The 18,801-nt window shown below is 47.1% G+C and overlaps 1 protein-coding gene across 5 annotated transcripts in view; it reads right to left on the bottom strand.

The window, feature by feature from the left end:
• The window catches only part of ulk1b (unc-51 like autophagy activating kinase 1), a 129,528-nt gene that overhangs the window by 42,632 nt on the left and 68,095 nt on the right, over positions 1-18,801 (bottom strand). For 4 of the 5 annotated variants that reach the window (XM_072240799.1, XM_072240800.1, XM_072240803.1 and 1 more), the window contains exons 11-16: positions 16,219-16,269; positions 14,797-14,885; positions 9,063-9,234; positions 5,849-5,909; positions 3,743-3,832; positions 2,563-2,688 (exon numbers count right to left, since the gene is read on the bottom strand). In XM_072240799.1, coding sequence (XP_072096900.1) covers positions 2,563-2,688; positions 3,743-3,832; positions 5,849-5,909; positions 9,063-9,234; positions 14,797-14,885; positions 16,219-16,269 — 589 coding nt within the window. The remainder of the gene's footprint in view (positions 1-2,562; positions 2,689-3,742; positions 3,833-5,848; positions 5,910-9,062; positions 9,235-14,796; positions 14,886-16,218; positions 16,270-18,801) is intronic. The other variant, XM_072240801.1, reaches the window with a different exon arrangement.

The raw sequence follows: 18,801 nt of genomic DNA, 5'->3' as shown, positions 1-18,801 counted from the left end.
GAGAAGAGGAATAGTCCAGATAGCTGTGAGAGTCAGTAGGCTTATAGTAGACATCAGTCGATAAGCTGTCTCCAGAGATACAGACAGAAAGATCTAGAAAGGGGAGGGAAGTGTCGGTAATGGACCAGGTAAACTTGAGGGCAGGGTGAAAGTTGGAGGCAAAGTTAATAAAGTCAACTAGCTCAGCATGTGTGCAGGAAGCAGCGCCAATGCAGTCGTCGATGTAGCGAAGGAAAAGTCGGGGACAGATACCAGAATAGGTTTGGAACATAGATTGTTCCACAAAGCCAACAAAAAGGCAGGCATAGCTAGGACCCATACGGGTGCCCATAGCTACATCTTTAGTTTGGAGATTCATTTTCTGCTTTCCCATTTAGACTTCTTCCCTGCAAATCTTGGCACTGTCAGTGACAAGCACGGTGAGAGGTTTCACCAGGACATTGTGGTTGTGGAGAAACCTGATTCTGATTCAGGGTATCAGGGCAACTGGAATCTATCAATACTGGCTGATTATTGTTGGATACTTAAGCGTGAAGCCTCAGACACTGAGTACAAATGAAAATCATCAACAAAGCATTTTTAGCTTAGTTAAACTATTGCAAAGCGTTGTTATGCAATTAAACACATTATATTCAATAAAAGTTAATTTCTTGTTTCTCCAAATTCCTACGTGATACAAATAATTTGAAATTATATTTGTGTTCAGCTTCAAGTGGTCTATGATAAACAAAAAAAATATTCTGAGGAACCAACACTTCCGAACAAAAAAATGGTTGTCCAGTGTAATTATCATTAAAATTGCCCACAATTATTGTAATACCTTTTTACAAACTCTATCCTAATTTATACTGAGGACCAATGCATGGCCTTACAGTGCCAGTGATCGGTGTCTCGATATGGAACTAGACAGTGTACCGCGGATGTGTGGTGGAGAGTGTACTGATTGGCTGCAGCACAGCCTGGTATGGAAACACCAATGCCCTTGAATGGAAAATCCTACAAAAAATATTGGCTGTGGCCCAGTTCGTCACGGGGAAAACCTTGTCCACCATTGAGCACAATTTTCCGCGAACGTGGAGCACTGTCGCAGAAAAGCAGCATCCGTCATCAGGAACCTCCTCCATCTAGGCCATGTTCGCTTCTTGATGCTGCATCAGGAAGCGGGTACAGGAGCCCCAGAACCCACACCACCAGCTAAGGAACAGTTATTACCCCTCAACCATCTGGCTCTTGAACCAAAGTAGGTAACATCACTCAACTTCACCTGCCCATCATTGAAATGTTCCCACAACCTATGGACCCATTTGCCAGGATACTTCATCTTATGTTCTTGATATTTATTGATTATTTATTTATTATTATTATTTCTGTCATTTTGTACTTGCAAAGTTTGTTGTCTTTTGCAAACTGGTTGAATGCCCAGCCTAGTTGGTGCGGTCTTTCATTGATTCTATTATGACAATGGTCCTATTATGGATTTATTGAGTATGCCCACAAGAAAACATATCTCAGGCTTGTATATGATGACATCTATGTACTTTGACAATAAATTTACTTGGAACTTCGAACTTTCAATTCTCGCCACTGTCTGTAGGAGTTCGTACGTTCTCCCCCGATTGTGTGGGTTTTCTCCGGGTGCTTTGGTTGCCTCCCACTTTCCAGAGACGTACAGGTTAAGGTTAGTGAGATTGTGGGCATGCTATACGTACAGGATATACGTAAATGATATACATACAGGTTAAGGTTAGTAAGATTGTGAGTATTATATACGTACAGGATATACGTAAATGATATACATACAGGTTAAGGTTAGTAAGATTGTGGGCATGTTATATATACAGGATATATGTAAATGATATACGTACAGGTTAAGGTTAGTAAGATTGTGGGCATGATATATGTACAGGATATACGTACATGATATACATACAGGATAAGGTTGGTAAGATTGTGGGCATGTTATACATACAGGATATACGTAAATGATATACGTACAGGTTAAGGTTAGTAAGATTGTGGGCATGATATATGTACAGGATATACGTACATGATATACATACAGGATAAGGTTGGTAAGATTGTGGGCATGTTATACATACAGGATATACGTAAATGATATACGTACAGGTTAAGGTTAGTAAGATTGTGGGCATGATATATGTACAGGATATACGTACATGATATACATACAGGATAAGGTTGGTAAGATTGTGGGCATGTTATACATACAGGATATACGTAAATGATATACGTACAGGTTAAGGTTAGTAAGATTGTGGGCATGCTATGTTGGAGCTGGAAACATGGTGACACTTGTGGGCTGCCCCCAGTGCATGCTCGGACTGTGTTGGAAGTTGACGCAAGCGATGCGTTTCACGGTATGTTTCGATGTTTTGATGTACATGTGAGAAATCAAACTAATCTTTACAGATATCAGTGACAATAAACCTGTGGAATAAGGACAATGAATGGAAACGAGAATGATTTACGGAATGCTGCTTATCAGGCGCAGGGTATGGCGGTAGCTAACCGTGGTCTGGCCATCTCCTGGGGATACCATACCTTGGCAGGAGACTGCGTTTCGGAGATTGGAGATTCTGCTCGATTCGCTGGTAGTTGAGAACCTGGGTGGGCACGGGGATGGGAACGGTGGCTTCATAGGTGGCAATCAGCTCCTGATTTGGCCGACTGAAAGACACAGCACAGTCATACCACACCGACAGTCGTGATTCTATTCTGGTCCTGGAATCCCCACTACAGGAAACATCCTCTGCACATCCACTTTATCCAGGACTTTCAATATTCGATTGGTATCAGTTAAATCTTCACTCATTTTTCTAAATTCTAGCAAGTACAGGCCCAGAGCCATTAAATGTTCCTCAACATTAACCCCTTCATGCCTAGGATCATTCTCATGAGCCTGCACACTCCTTAATTGTAAAGAGCACCAGAAGTTAACTCAGCCTCTGTGACATTTAGAAAGCTCCTCAGGCACTTCGATACCAGATTCGAACTCATCAAAAATCAGATCTTAGAGTCACAGAAAAATACAGCACAGAAACAGGCCCTTCAGCCCATCTAGTCCATGCTGACCCAATTAAGCTGCTCTCATTGACCGGGACCATAGCCCTTCCATCCATGTATCTATCCAATCTTCTTTTAAATGTTGGAATTGAGCTTGCATGCACCACTTGTGCTGTCAGCTCATTCCACACTCTCACCACCCTCTGAGTGAAGAAGTTTCCCCTCATGTTCCCCTTAAACATTTCACCTTTCACCCTAAACCAATGACCTCTGGTTATAGTCACAATCACCCTCAGTGAAAAAAAGCCTGCTTGCGTTTACCATATCTATACCCTCCATAATTTTGTATATCTCTATTAAATCTCTTTTCATCTTCTATGTTCTAAAGAATAAAGTTCTAACATGTTCAATCTTTCCTTACAACTCAAGTCCTCCAGTCTTGGCAACATCCTTGATCACTTTCTCTGTACTCTTTCAATCTTGTTTACATCTTTCCTGTAGGTAGGTGACCAAAACTGCACACAATACTCCAAATTAGGCCTCACTGATGTCTCATACAGCTTCAACATAACATCCCATCTCCTGTACTCAATACTTTCATTTATCAAGGCTAATGTGCCAAAAGGTTTCTTCAGGCAACCACCAGATGTCCAATAGAAGTCACAGCAACAAATATTCCACCAACAGCCGGCTTGGTTCAAGATGGCGCTGAGCTTACCCTGAGGGACTTGGGGAACTGCTGCAGGATGCGGAGGGAGAGAGTGGCTCCCCGTGACTTCCCTGGCCAGCGGACGTTAAGAGGGAGCCGCTGGAGGGAGAAAGGAAACAAGACAGATTAACTCTACCATACACCAAACACAGCAAATTAGAGTGACGATGGCGTTCCAACCACTCTAATGACTCTGGACAACAAAGCTTCTGCCTACTGAGTACTTCTGGGTGTATTTTATGGATTTTGGGCTGCTGATCATGAAAATCTCCATGAAATTTCCCTTTCATGCTCCATTTTTTTTTTGAAAACACCTATATTTGTTATTTCAATTCATAATTCAAGTAAGAATAACTGAGATTAAGGAAGGCATTTGTGTTGGTCCACAAATCAAACAGGTCATCAATGACAGGCAATTTGAAGAACTTCTAGTGGGACCGGAGAAAATCGCATGGAAGGCATTCAAGGATGTTGTTGAAAATTTTCTTGGCAACTACAGAGCACCAAACTACGTGCAGCTGGTTGACAACATGCTTCAAGCAAACAAAACCATGAAGTGCAATATGTCACTAAAGATTCATTTTTTGCATTCCCATTTAGATTTCTTCCCTGCCAATTTTGGCACTATCAGTGATGAGCACAGTGAAGGGTTTCACCAGGACATTGTGGTCATGGAGAAATGGTATCAGGGCAACTGGAATCCATCAATGTTGGCTGATTATTGTTGGACGCTAAAGCAAGAAGCCTCAGACACTGAGCACAAATGAAAATAATCAACAAAACATTTTTAACTTAGTTGAACTATTGCAAGGTGTCAGTACCATTATACAATTAAACATACTATATTCAATAAAAGTTAATTTCTTGTTTCTCCAAATTCCTACGTGATACAAGTAGTCTGAAATTATACTTCTGTTCAGCTTCAAGTGGTCTATCAAAAGCAAAAAAAAAACTCTGAGGAAGCAATACTCCCAAAAAAAAATTGTCCAGTGAGTGCCGGTTGGGGTTGTGAAATTCGGGAATATTATTAGAACTGCATAGAGTGGCAGGGTGGAGATATGTCTCTACCAAAGGCGGTGTAAGGTGCTCCTTCCCTCCACTAGCCTGCAGGTCACCCTTGGGCAAGGTGTAGCAGCTGCTTAGCCACCCCCACCCCGATCAGGGTCAGGTGACCATGGGAGCAGGTGGTGATGGTCGTTTGAGCAGCTGGTGCAGATCACAAGTCCTGGTCATGTGACCACTGACACCAGGCAGACAATTTCTGAAGAGTATTGATAATGGCTGCGGTCACCCGTCTTGTAAAGACACTGCCCAGAAGAAGACAATGGCAAAACCAATTCTGTAGAAAAGTTTGCCAAGAACAATCATGATCATATATAACATGATTGCCCATGGCAGATACCGATGGAATGATAGGGAATCTGAGTTCTGTGTGCAGTTTTGGTCCCCTTAGATAAAGATACATGCAATGGAGACAGTCGAACATGAATCCACTTGGCTAACTCTGGGACGAGCAGGTTGTCCAGTTGCAAGAGGCTAAATAAATACTTCTTGGAGTTTCTTTTGGACTCTTCACTTCACAATCTACTTTGTCATGGCCTTGGAACTTAATATCTGCTTAACTGAACTCTCGTTTGCTCGTTATGTGCCACGTCATATGATGTGGGTGATCACAGTCACGGTTGAGGAGGACCAGGCTGGCTGGGACAAAGCACAAAGTGCCAGGACATTTAGAGGAAACTTGACAAAGATGCAGAGCAGCAGAGACGATTTAGTGGTGAGCGATATCTTTAATAATACTGTAATCTGCAAAATAACAAGCCACGGGGGGGGGCACACAAAACAAGACAGAACAGATACTTAACATGACAAGGCAACAAGGTAACTGGAGGCTAGGAGCAATTGTTTGAGGCTGGCCGGTTTGATGGGTGACAAAGGCTGTGGGTTCAAATAGGCTGCAGGTAATGAGTTGGAAATGAGTGGCAGGTGGTTCCTGTTAGCTGGGTGGAGACTGGCAGGGCTGACACGAAGATATGGGAGCTGCCGAGTTAACCCCAGGCTCCGGTATTCTGGAGTGTCTGCCTGCCGTGTTGGAACGATGTACAGAAGACCTACCTGCTGTAGTTAAGGCTGTCAATTACTGTCCGTCCTGTCAGGCTGTCAGTCAGCAGCTCACCTGAGGAAAGAGCTCAGTTTCAACTTCAGTTGTCATTCAATCATACGTGAATACCCATATGTACAGCCAAATGAAACAGCGTTACTCTGCGGCCAAGGTGCAAAACACAATACCAAAAGTCATACACAGCACAAGACACATATAGCGTATATAAGACAGCAGTAAACATACAGTCACACAAAAAAATATATAGGCCAAGTTCCTGTCCTGTCCCGTAGATTGATTGTGCCTGGATTGTTGGCAAGGACAAGCCTGCAGTAGTCTGCAGACGGAGGCAGTCCACCATGTCTTTCACCGAGCGAACACTGGAGAGCAGTACCAACAGGAGGGACAGCCAAGGATTCCAGCGTGCCTGCCCTGCCTCTGCTCTCTTTCAGACTGCCTTCAGTGTCTCTCTGCGGGCTTGAAGCTTAGTCCACACTACAACCGAGACCGTTCACCTCCCCTGCTGTTGGTGTTGCCAATGAACCAGTGAACCAAGCTTTCAGGGGAGGTTTATTCCCTCCGTTGTACCCTCAGCTCCAGTACAGATAGTAATGTGCACAAATTTTAGACACATCTTTATAGCTGGGATGCCTGAGACTTTTGCACAGTACTGTATTTGTCAATGTGAAGAAGAGAGCAAACTTGTAAATCAGACGGGAGCAAAGGCTGCTGGGAATGGTGAGGGTGGAGACCCCGGGAGGGGTGTGCGACGGGTGGCAGAGGACGCGTGCCAAGGGCTTGGGGAGGGTGGTGCGGGTACAAACACACCCAGTCCTGAGAAACCAGGCAAGGTCATTGGATTCCAAACAATTGGTTTATTAATTATTACAGAATGTCTCTCTGGTGCTTCCCTCTCGCTTCCCAATTAGATCCTCCCCAATTCTTCTGAACTCCAGCGAGCACCAGCCATGAGCCACCACGTGTTCCTCATGCGTTAACCCTTTCATTTCTGGAATCATTCTTCTGAACCTCCTGTGGATTCTGGTTAACTGGCTGCTGTAGAGTTCCCCCATGTGGAGGTGAGTGGTGAATGGGATTGTACTGACAAAGAAGAGCCTTCTCCTGTGCTTTCTGACTCAGTAAACTCTAGTTACATGGAACACCACACACTCTGGTACTCTGTAGAATTGGGGGGTGGATTTCACTGAAATCTATTGAATATTGAATGGTCTAGACCAGGGGTCCACAGACCCCTTGTTTTATGGTATTGGTCCATGGCATAAAAAAGGCTAGGAACCACTGCTTGAGATAGAATGTACATGGAGAGGATATTTCCTATAGTGGGGGAGTTTTGGACCACAGGAATATTAAAGTGAAGAGTAATAGGTTCTTGATTAGAAAGGGTGTTAAAGGTTATGGGGAGACAGCAGGAAAATGGTCAGCCATGATGAAATGGTGGAGCAGGATCAATGGGCCAAATGGCCTAATTCTGCTCCCATGTCTTATTGCTTTACAGAATCCAGAAGCATGCCCCCCGACCCCAACCCTCACTTTAATGAACAGAACACAATCACAGCCTGGTCTAGATCTGCCTCATCTACTCTCCTGATGTCCAGGTAACGGAGCTGAGAAGTACGGGAACTACAACAATGCTGATTTGACACGGTAACTCCAAGTCCCCTGGTAACAGATTTCATCCACGGGGACCAAGACACTGAGTATCAAAAGCAGCACACACAAAATGCTGGAGGAACTGAGCAGATCAGGCAGCACCTATGGAGAGGAATAAACAGTCGATGTTTCGGGCTGAGGATCTTCATCAGGACTGGAAAGGAAGGTAGGGGGCGGGTAGATGCCAGAATAAGAATGTGGGGGGAGGGGAAGGAGTAAAAGCTGACAGATGATAGGTGAGACAAGTGAAGTAAAAACATGGGAGGGGATTAGTGGAAAAGTCAAAGGGCTGAAGAAGAAGGAATCTGATAGGAGAGGACAGAGAAAGGCGGATAAACACCAGATGACGGGCAGCTGAGGACAAGAGAAGGCATGAGAGGGGAAACAAATTGGGAATGGAAAAAGAGAGAAGAAGGAAGGGGTGAGAAAATTCCAGAAGTTAGGGAAATCCATGCTCATGCTGGAAAGGTTGGAGGCTACCCAAAAGGTCAAAAGCTGGATCACAAGAAGGTTGTTACATGGAACACCTTCAATGCATGCCCTCTGGTATTAGATATTTCAACCCTGGGAAACAGATACTCCATGTCTACTCTATCTCTGCCTCTCATAATCTTATAAACCTCTACCAGATCTCCCCTCAGTCTGCAACGCTCCAGAAAAAACAACACAAGTTTATCCAGACTCTCATGATAGCACATGTCCTCTGAACCAGGCAGCATCCTGGTAAACTTCTTCTGCACCCTCTCCAAAGCTTGAACATCTTTCCTATAACGGGGTGACCAGAACTGGATGCAATACATACTGTCCTTGAAGAGCAGGCCCTGGTCCAGCACCCTGGCCCCTCGATCGGACAACAGCAGCTCCTGGTCCAGCGGCCCAGCCCCTCGATCGGACAACAGCAGCTCCTGATCCAGTGGCCTGGACCCTCTATCGGACAACAGGCCCTGGTCCCTTGATCAGACAACAGCAGGTCCCGGTCCTGCTGCTGGATAACACATTTCTACAAATGCCCTAGAGGCATGATGCGGGCCTCAGCTCAAAGGGCCTCACTCTAGATCAGGAGTTCCAAAACTGGGGTCCACAGACCCCTCAGTTAATGGTAGGGGTCCATAGCATAAAGATGGTTGGGACTCCCTGAGCCAGAACAAGGACGTCCCTTTCGAACAGTGAAGAGGAAGAATTTCATTAGCGGGAGGTTGGTGAATCTGTGGAATTCGTTGCCATGGACGGCAATGGAGGCCAGGTCATTGGGCAAACATAAAGCGTAGATTGGTAAGTTTTTGATTAGCGTATGTGTCAAAGGTTACAGGAGAATGGGGTGGAGGGGTTAATAAATCATACATGATGGTGGAGCAAACTCGTTGGATCGAAAGAACTAATTCTGCTCCTTTGCCTTATGGTCTTACAGTAGAGAGAAGTGGAGGGGTGAGCGAGGGGAATCTGGAGCCCAGGCCATCAGCAATGGAACAATTACTTCCAGGAATGAACGAGAGCCTAGGGTTAGTGGAGAACCATCGTTCATAACTGTCACCATGGCAACAGCAGGTGGGGACTTACCAGAGCAGTGTGTCGGACTGTTGTGGGGCACCAAGACAAAGTCGTCAATGTCACAGGACGAGGTCTTGCTGCTGCTCCCGGCCGAGTCCCTGGAGGCCTGGAGGAAGCCTGGAATCTCCTGCGGGGGCGAAGCGAGGCCCTTCATCCGGAGGTGGTGTACGTCTGTCAGAGACTGTTGACAGAGAAAGGCAACTCAGGTTAGGGAGCCGTACTGGTTTCCTGGTACAGAGAGAGGGCACTAACTGCCACAGGGAGAGCCAGAAATCCACTGAAAACAAGGAGTCGGAGAGGAGGGTGAAAGAAAGGAAGACGACAATGAGAATCAGAATCAGGTTTAATATCACTGGCATTTGTTGTATACATGTTCTTTTGCAACAGCACTACGTTGCAATACTTAATAAAATTATAAATTACAAAATATCTATATATAGATTACATCAAGCTAAGTTGCACTGGACAACAAAGATTTTGCTTCCTGAATACTTTTGGGTCTATCTTATGGATGTTAGGGTGCTGATCATGAAAGTCACCATGAAATTTCCCTTTTCTTGAAGTCACCTGTATTTGTTATTTCAATTCATATTTTGTCAATTATGAATTCATCAATGACGTAGTTATAAAGAAGGCACGACAGCGGCTATGCTTTATTAGAAGTTTGAAGAGATTTGGCATGTCAACAAATACACTCAAAAACTTCTATAGTTGTAGCGTGGAGAGCATTCTGACAGGCTGCATCACTGTCTGGTATGGAGGGGCTACTGCACAGGACCAAAAGAAGCTGCAGAGGGTTGTAAATCTAGTCAGCTCCATCTTGGGCACTAGCCTACAAAGTACCCAGGACATCTTTAGGGAGCGGTGTCTCAGAAAGGTCGCATCCATTATTAAGGACATCCAGCACCCAGGGCATGCCCTTTTCCCACTGTTACCATCAGGTAGGAGATACAGAAGCCTGAAGACACACACTCAGTGATTCAGGAACAGCTTCTTCCCCTCTGCCATCCAATTCCTAAATGGACATTGAAGCTTTGGACACTATCTCACTTTTTAAAAAATATACAGTATTTCTGTTTTTGCACTTTTTTAATCTATTCACTTACTAATTGATTTACTTGTTTATTTATTATTTTTAATTATTTTTTTTCCTCTGCTAGATTATGTATTGCATGGAACTGCTGCTGCTAAGTTAACAAATTTCACGTCACATGCCGGTGATAATAAACCTGATTCTGATTAAGATGTTTCCCACAATGTAAGTTGAAAGGTTTTCTATCTTGTCCAGGCATGCCTAGGCATACTGAGGCAGGGCAGACACTGCTTGGCAGGACAGGTATTAGAAAGGCTATAAATTTCCATGAAAGATTTCAATAGTGGAGACAGATGTTTCCCAGAATAATTGATGCCAAGATTAAGGAAGGCATTTTTGTTGGTCGACAAATCAAACAGGTCATCAATGACAGGCAAATCAAAGAACTTCTAGTGGGACCGGAGAAAATCACATGGAAGGCATTCAAGGATGTTGCTGCAAATTTTCTTGCCAACATCAGAGCACCAAACTACGTGCAGCTGGTTGACAACATGGTTCAAGCAAACAAAACCATGAAGTGTAACATGTCACTAAAGATTCATTTTCTTCATTCCCATTTAGACTTTAAGCTTCAAGCAGTTTATCATAACCAAAAAAATGATTCTGATGAAATAACACCTTCAAAAAAATTGCTGTCAAGTGTCATTAGAGCAACTATAGTGTAAGTTATTAGTCCCTGATGGTAGCAATGAGAATAGTGCATGTCCTGGATGATGAGGTCCGTAGTGACATTGCTACCTTTTGGAGACATTGCTTCTTGGAGATGTCCTTAGTGCTGAGGAGGCCAGTGCACATGCTGAAGCTGGCAGACTTTACAACTTTCTGCAGCTTATTTTGATCCATGGCAGTGGCCCTCCCCCTCCCCCTCCTCCTATACCAGACAGTGATGCGAGGAAAGAGATACGAGGATCATGTCGGGTGTGGGGCGAGGACACAGTGGTGATGTCACTGGAGATGGTCAATGTCGGGTGTGGGGCGAGGACACAGTGATGATGTCACTGGAGATGGTCAATGTTGGGTGTGGGGCGAGGACACAGCGATGATGTCACTGGAGATGGTCAACTTCGGGTCCGGAGCGAGGACACAGTGATGACGGCACTGGAGATGGTCAATGTCGGGTGTGGAGCGAGGACACAGTAGTGGCGTCATTGGAGATGGTCAATGTTGGGTGTGGGGCGAGGACACAGCGGTGATGTCACTGGAGATGGTCAATGTTGGGTGTGGGGCGAGGACACAGTGATGACTTCACTGGAAATGGTCAACTTTGGGTCCGGGGCGAAGACACAGTGATGATGTCACTGGCGAGGATGAATTTCTTTAGCCAGAGAGTGGTTAATCTGTGGGATTTGTTGCCGCAAGCAGCTGCGGAGGCCAAGTCTATATGTACATTTTTAAGGCAGAGGTTGATAGATCCTTGATTGGTCTTGATTCGTGGAGAAGGCAAGAGATTGGGGCTGAGGGGGAAATGGATCAGCCATGATGAAATGGCGGAGCAGACTCGATGGATGGTCTAATCCTGCTCCTATATCGTATGGTCTTATGGCAACTCGATTCTGCTCCGTTCTCCAGAGGACAGAAGAATTGATGTGGTTTTGGGCAGGAAGGGGAAAAAAAAAATCTTTCAGCTCCCAGTCCCGAGCTTCATGACGTTAACATCACCATCTCATTCAGGCAGCGCCATGAGCAGTTGATAAAGATTATAAAGTCTAAGTTTTTTTACCACATGGACATCGAAACGTAGCATTTGCAACAAGTCAAATCAGGAAGGATTCTTCACCAGCGTAGCTTGCCCGCAGCTTACTAACCGTAACCTGTCTTTGGAATGTGGGGGTAAAGCAGAGTATCTGGGGAAACCCACGCGGTCATGGGGAGAATGTCTGAGCTCCTTACCTACAGCAGCGGGAACTGAACCCCAGTTGCTGGTGCTGTAAAGCGAACGCACTAACCACTACGCTATTGTGCTGCCCTTCACTTCACAGTCTATCTCGACACAGCCTTGCACCTTATTGTCTGCCTGCACTGCACTGTCTCTGGTATTGTTTTACCTGGTTCCACGTCAATAATCATTCAAGAGGACCACAGCCTTGTTGTGGTTTGGAGGCTTGTGTGCCTCAATGACCAGGGGAACTATGTTGGCTGGAATTAGGACCTTGAGCTTTGACCCATGCCAAACAGGTCAAAGGGTAGAGGTCAGACTAAGAGTGGTCCACCAGTCCTCCAGGTTCGGGGGTTCAGCTCAGGACTAACAACCCTGACTGATCAAACAAAATTATGACGGAAACAGCAATGAAGAATCCTTCATCAATGCGATAGTGTTCCTGAGTTTCCACCCGGGACGTGTGACTGGCAGTAAGGAAAACTAAGAGGTTTATGATTGAAAACAACAGAAATTCTGCAGATGCTGGAAATTCAAGCAACACACATCAAAGTTGCTGGTGAACGCAGCAGGCCAGGCAGCATCTCCAGGAAGAGGTACAGTCGACGTTTCAGGCTGAGACCCTTCATCAGGACTAACTGAAGGAAGAGTTAGTAAGAGATTTGAAAGTGGGAGGGGAAGGGGGAGATCCAAAATGATAGGAGAAGACAGGAGGGGGAGGGATGGAGCCAAGAGCTGGACAGGTGATAGGCAAAGAGGATACGAGAGGATCATGGGACAGGAGGTGCGGGGAGAGAGACGGTGGGGGGGGGGAACCAGAGGACGGGCAAGGGATATAGTCAGAGGGACAGAGGGAGAAAAAGGAGAGAGAGAGAAAGAATGTGTGTATATAAATAAATAACGGATGGGGTACGAGGGGGAGGTGGGGCATTAGTGGAAGTTAGAGAAGTCAATGTTCATGCCATCAGGTTGGAGGCTACCCAGACGGCATATAAGGTGTTGTTCCTCCAACCTGAGTGTGGCTTCATCTTTACAGTAGAGGAGGCCGTGGATAGACATCTCGCAATTCCTCTGTCTCCACCGCATCTGCTCTCAGGATGAGGCTTTTCATTCCAGGACAAGGGAGATGTTCTCCTTTTGTAAAGAAAGGGGCTTCCCTTCCTCCACTATCAACTCTGCTCTCAAATGCATCTCCCCCATTTCACACACATCTGCTCTCACTCCATCCTCCCGCCACCCCACTAGGAATAGGGTTGCCCTGGTCCTCACCTACCACCCCATCTGCCTCCGGGTCCAACATATTATTCTCCGTAACTTCCGCCACCTCCAACGAGATCCCACCACTAAGCACATCTTTCCCTCCCCCACTCTCTCTGCATTCCGCAGGGATCGCTCCCTACGCGACTCCCTTGTCCATTCATCCCCCCCATCCCTCCCCACTGATCTCCCTCCTGGCACTTATCCTTGTAAGCGGAACAAGTGCTACACATGCCCTTACACTTCCTCCCTTACCACCATTCAGGGCCCCAAACAGTCCTTCCAGGTGAGGCGACACTTCACCTGTGAGTTGGCTGGGGTGATATACTGCGTCCGGTGCTGTCGATGTGGCCTTCTATATATTGGCGAGACCCGACGCAGACTGGGAGACCACTTTGCTGAACACCTACGCTCTGTCCGCCAGAGAAAGCAGGATCTCCCAGTGGCCACACATTTTAATTCCACATCTCATTCCCATTCTGACATGTCTATCCACGGCCTCCTCCACTGTAAAGATGAAGCCACACTCAGGTTGGAGGAACAACACCTTATATTCCCTCTGGGTAGCCTCCAACCTGATGGCATGAACATCGACTTCTCTAGCTTCCACTAATGCCCCACCTCCCCACATACCCCATCCATTATTTATTTTTATACACACATTCTTTCTCTCTCTCCTTTTTCTCCCTCTGTCCCTCTGGCTATACCCCTTGCCCATCCTCTGGGTTTTCCCCCGCTCCCCCTTTTCTTTCTCCCTGGGCCTCCTGTCCCATGATCCTCTCATATCCCCTTTGCCAATCACCTGTCCAGCTCTTGACTCCATCCCTCCCCCTCCTGTCTTCTCCTATCATTTTGGATCTCCCCCCTCCCACTTTCAAATCTCTTACTAACTCTTCCTTCAGTTAGTCCTGACGAAGGGTCTCGGCCTGAAACGTCGACTGCGCCTCTTCCTAGAGATGCTGCCTGGCCTGCTGCGTTCACCAGTAACTTTGAGGTTTATGATTGAGTATTCTTGTTCCTTTTAATAATTAATAATGGGTTATATGTATAATTACATGAAAAACACACGTTATCATGCTACCACATGATACATGCTTGCTTGCTTAAAGTAAACAAGAAGTTGCTGGACACCCGTGTCTTCCTTTGAATTAGTTTGATGCTTTGAAATACAACACATAAGAGTATGCCAGCCTTGGTACGTGTGGCAATACTTCCAGCATCAGCATAGCATGCCCACAGCTCACTAACCCTAACCCACACTTCTTCGAGCTTCGGGAGGAAACCAGAGCACCCGGATACTCCTTACAGACAGCAGTGTGAACTGAACCCCAGTTTGCTGGCAAATGTTGTGCTAGCCATTACGTTACCATGCCAACCCCAATGATGAGGTGAGGGGAGGGTGGGGTTACACTCTGCTCAATTCGACCCCCGACCCAGTGATCCACCCACACGGTGGCAGAGAAGGAGGAACTCACCCCCTCCACCCTCCCCTGAGTTCAGAGGGCCCCTGTACTCACCGGAGGGGAGGCGAGGTGGGAGGTGGAGGAACTGCTGCAGGAGCTGTTGGAGGTCGAGCCTGGGTAGACTGGCATTGGTACCGGGGCAGCTGGTGACAGAGGTGAAAGCACAGGGTTAGTCATGGGAGCAATCACTCTCCACCTCCCAGAAACCATGCCCCTTAAACCACTCAAACACCCTCTGTGGAGGTCAGTGCCCCTGGACACCACAACTATGTGGGACCATGCTCTGTACAAATTCCTTTAGAGAGGACATGACCGTCGTTCATCCCCAACAACCCCCTCCCTCCTGTGGATTGGAAAATGTCCCACACAAGCAGTCACTGCAAGAGGACAGTCCTCTGGACCGGACACTCTGTGGCAGTCTGTTTTACCATCTGGCAGTGGGGGAGGTCCCCAGTAGGAATCTCTTTATGCAGGGCGTCCTTCCCCTGTACACTGGGGACCTGAGGTGGAAGGTGTTGCACAGGGCAGTACCACACAGCAGGTTTTTAAACAATGTCCATTGACACCTCGTCCACCTGTCCATTCCGTAGCCGGGAGGAGACAGTGCACATCTACATGGGGTGCGAGAGGTTGCATATCTGAACGGGCTGCTGCTCAAGTTCTGGCTGCACTTCAGCAACCACCCCCCCCCCCCCCCCCGCTCTCCTGATCTGTGGGTACCCAGTAAGGAGAAGAGTGGGTCACTCGGAGGATGTCCTGTTCGGCCTGTTCCTGGGCCTGGCCAAGATGGCTATTCGTGGGTCCAGGAGGTGGAGTTGAGGGTACTGTCCGAGCAGACTGCCTGCCCCTCTTCTGGGGATTTGCTCATGCCTGGGTGGCCATGGAGGGGGAGAACGTGGTCACCATAGGTACAGTGAAGGATTTCCAGGAATAGTGAATTGAGTGTTTTAATAATCATATTTTAATCTGAATTTGTTCTCAGTCTTGTAAATACCTTCTCCAAGAGGACCACAAACGTGTTGTGGTTTCGGGGCTTGTGTGCCTCAGTGACCCAGCGAGCTATGCTGGCTGGAGTCAGGGCTTTGTGCTTTGGCTCTTGGTGGGGTCACCCATGCCAAACAGGTCAAAGGGTAGAGGCCAGACTAAGAGTGATCCACCGGTCCTCCAGGTTCGGAGGTTCTGCTCAGGGCTAACAACCCTGACTGGTCAAACAAAACTGTTTCAGAAACAGCAATGAAGATTCCTCCTCTATGGCCAAGGACAGCCAGAGATGGAGAACGTTCATTGCTGTCCTAATCACCAGTGGCATGATGGTAAATTCCTGATGTTTGCATTTTGTGTGTGAGTAGGCTTTCGTAGTGAGCCAGGCGAGAGAGAGCTGGACCCTGACAGGAAGGCTGTGTACAGAACAGCCAAGAATCTGTCTGCCATTCCTTACTGAGGCACAGCGCCATAGGGCATCTTTCCCTCACTTACATTTCTTCATGGATGAGCTGACGTCCAGGAAAGGGTGATGGAAGAAATCGTCTGCAAACAACAAGACAAGCTTATTAGTTAGGAGGTGAGGCGTCTCCATGCAGCACACCAAACCTTGCCGGTTACAAGCCTCACAGTGTCTATGGAGCCATGTAAACAGTTGACATTTTGGGCCAAGGCCCTACATCAGGACCTGAGAAGTCGTAGAGCATTACAGCACAGAAACAGGCCCTTCAGCCCATCTAGTCCATGCCAACCTGTAACTCTGTACTGGCTGATGGGGAAGGCTTCAGGAGTAAACCCTGAGGGAAAAATCTGGAGCTGGTATCCCTACATTGAGTTCAATGCCGAATGGGAACCCCAACAACTTTGCTGGTGCCAAACTGTGTCGGTCTCTGCCATTCCTTTGGATTCATCAGCTGTGTGGAGAGGGGGAGCCTGCTACATGGGCAACAGCTTGCTCTCCATATCGTACTGCCCAGGCTTGTGTATCACATAGACAGATGGGACGTATCACCCATGGACAACCCTGACCAATAGAGGGCCTACATTCTCCCCACAGTCCTCTCAATTCCTCCCCCCTAGATTCTCATTAACACATTGGGGGGGTTCACAATTTACAGCAGATAATTTACCCACCAACGTGCATGTCTTTCAAATGTACAGTACTGTGCTAAAGTCTAAGGTACATACAGTATACATAGCTAGGGTGCCTAAGACTTTTGCATAGTATTGTAGTAATTTTATGTATTGCACTGTACTGCTGCCTCAAAAAAATCCAAAATTCATGACATTCACGATCGTTTTGTTAATAGAATAAAGGAGGAGGAGAAGATGGCGGTGCAACGCAGTGCGCGCGGCCTCTCCGGAAAATGACATCTGTAATCTGTCAAGTAGGGGACCGTGCACAATTCTGATTTGATGGAGACAGACGTGAGAGTGCGGAGGAACATCTGGAAAACTTCTGAAATGCCTGCTTCGCTGCCATTGCTACTGTGTGGTCCGGAACCTCCGGACGAGAAGGCCCCGAATCCTCGACTTCGCTTGTTTCGGCGGCCGGGGCGAGGTTGAAGGCGCTCGGCAGAGGATGGCGCTCGGGAGGCGGTTTCGGAGGGGCTGGTTGGAGGCTCGAAGTTTTTGGACGGATGGACTCAGTGTCGGCTGTGGTCGGGTGCTTCCAGGGCATCTGCAGTTGTCGGTGCCTGGAGGTTTACGGCAGGGAGTTTCTCCCTTTTGCCGCCTGCTATCGGGGACTCAGGAGTCAATCGGGACATGAGACTTTTTTTTACCATGCCCATGGTCTGCTCTTCATCAAATTATGGTATTGCTTTGCACTGCTGTTTCTATATGTTATAATTATGTGGTTCTGTCAGTGTTAGTCTTTGGTTTGTCCTGTTTTTCTGTGATATCACTCTAGATGAACATTGTATCATTTCTTAATGCATGTATGCATTTCTAAATGACAATAGACGAGAACAACAGGAATTCTGCAGATGCTGGAAATTCAAGCAACACACATCAAAGTTGCTGGTGAACGCAGCAGGCCAGGCAGCATCTGTAGGAAGAGGTGCAGTCGACGTTTCAGGCCGAGACCCTTCGTCAGGACTAACTGAAGGAAGAGTTAGTAAGGGATTTGAAAGTTGGAGGGGGAGGGGGAGATCCAAAATGATAGGAGAAGACAGGAGGGGGAGGGATGGAGCCAAGAGCTGGACGGGTGATTGGCAAAAGGGGATATGAGAGGATCATGGGACAGGAGGTCCAGGAAGAAAGACGGGGGGGGGGAACCCAGAGGATGGGCAAGGGGTATAGTCAGAGGGACAGAGGGAGAAAAAGGAGAGAGAGAGAAAGAATGTGTGTATAAAAATAAATAACGGATGGGGTACGAGGGGAAGGTGGGGCTTTAGCAGAAGTTAGGGAAGTCAATGTTCATGCCATCAGGTTGGAGGCTACCCAGACGGAATATAAGGTGTTGTTCCTCCAACCCGAGTGTGGCTTCATCTTTACAGTAGAGGAGGCCGTGGATAGACATGTCAGAATGGGAATGGGATGTGGAATTAAAATGTGTGGCCACTGGGAGATCCTGCTTTCTCTGGTGTACAGAGTGTAGGTGTTCAGCAAAACGGTCTCCCGGTCTGTGGTGGGTCTCGCCAATATATAGAAGGCCACATCAGGAGCACCGGACGCAGTATATCACCCCAGCCGACTCACAGGTGAAGTGTCGCCTCACCTGGAAGGACTGTTTGGGGCCCTGAATGGTGGTGAGGGAGGAAGTGTAAGGGCATGTGTAGCACTTGTTCCGCTTACAAGGATAAGTGCCAGGAGGGAGATCAGTGGGGAGGGATGGGGGGGACGAATGGACAAGGGAGTCACGTAGGGAGCGATTCCTGCGGAAAGCAGAGTGGGGGAGAGAAAGATGTGCTTAGTGGTGGGATCCCGTTGGAGGTGGCGGAAGTTACAGAGAATAATATGTTGGACCAGAGGCTGGTGGGGTGGTAGGAGAGGACCAGGGGAACCCTATTCCTAGTGGGGTGGCGGGAGGATGGGGTGAGAGCAGATGTACGTGAAATAGGGGAGATGCGTTTA

This window comes from Mobula birostris, chromosome 22 (assembly GCF_030028105.1).
Source record: "Mobula birostris isolate sMobBir1 chromosome 22, sMobBir1.hap1, whole genome shotgun sequence".
Lineage (NCBI taxonomy): Eukaryota > Metazoa > Chordata > Chondrichthyes > Myliobatiformes > Myliobatidae > Mobula > Mobula birostris.
This window is presented reverse-complemented; position numbering and strand designations above follow the sequence as displayed.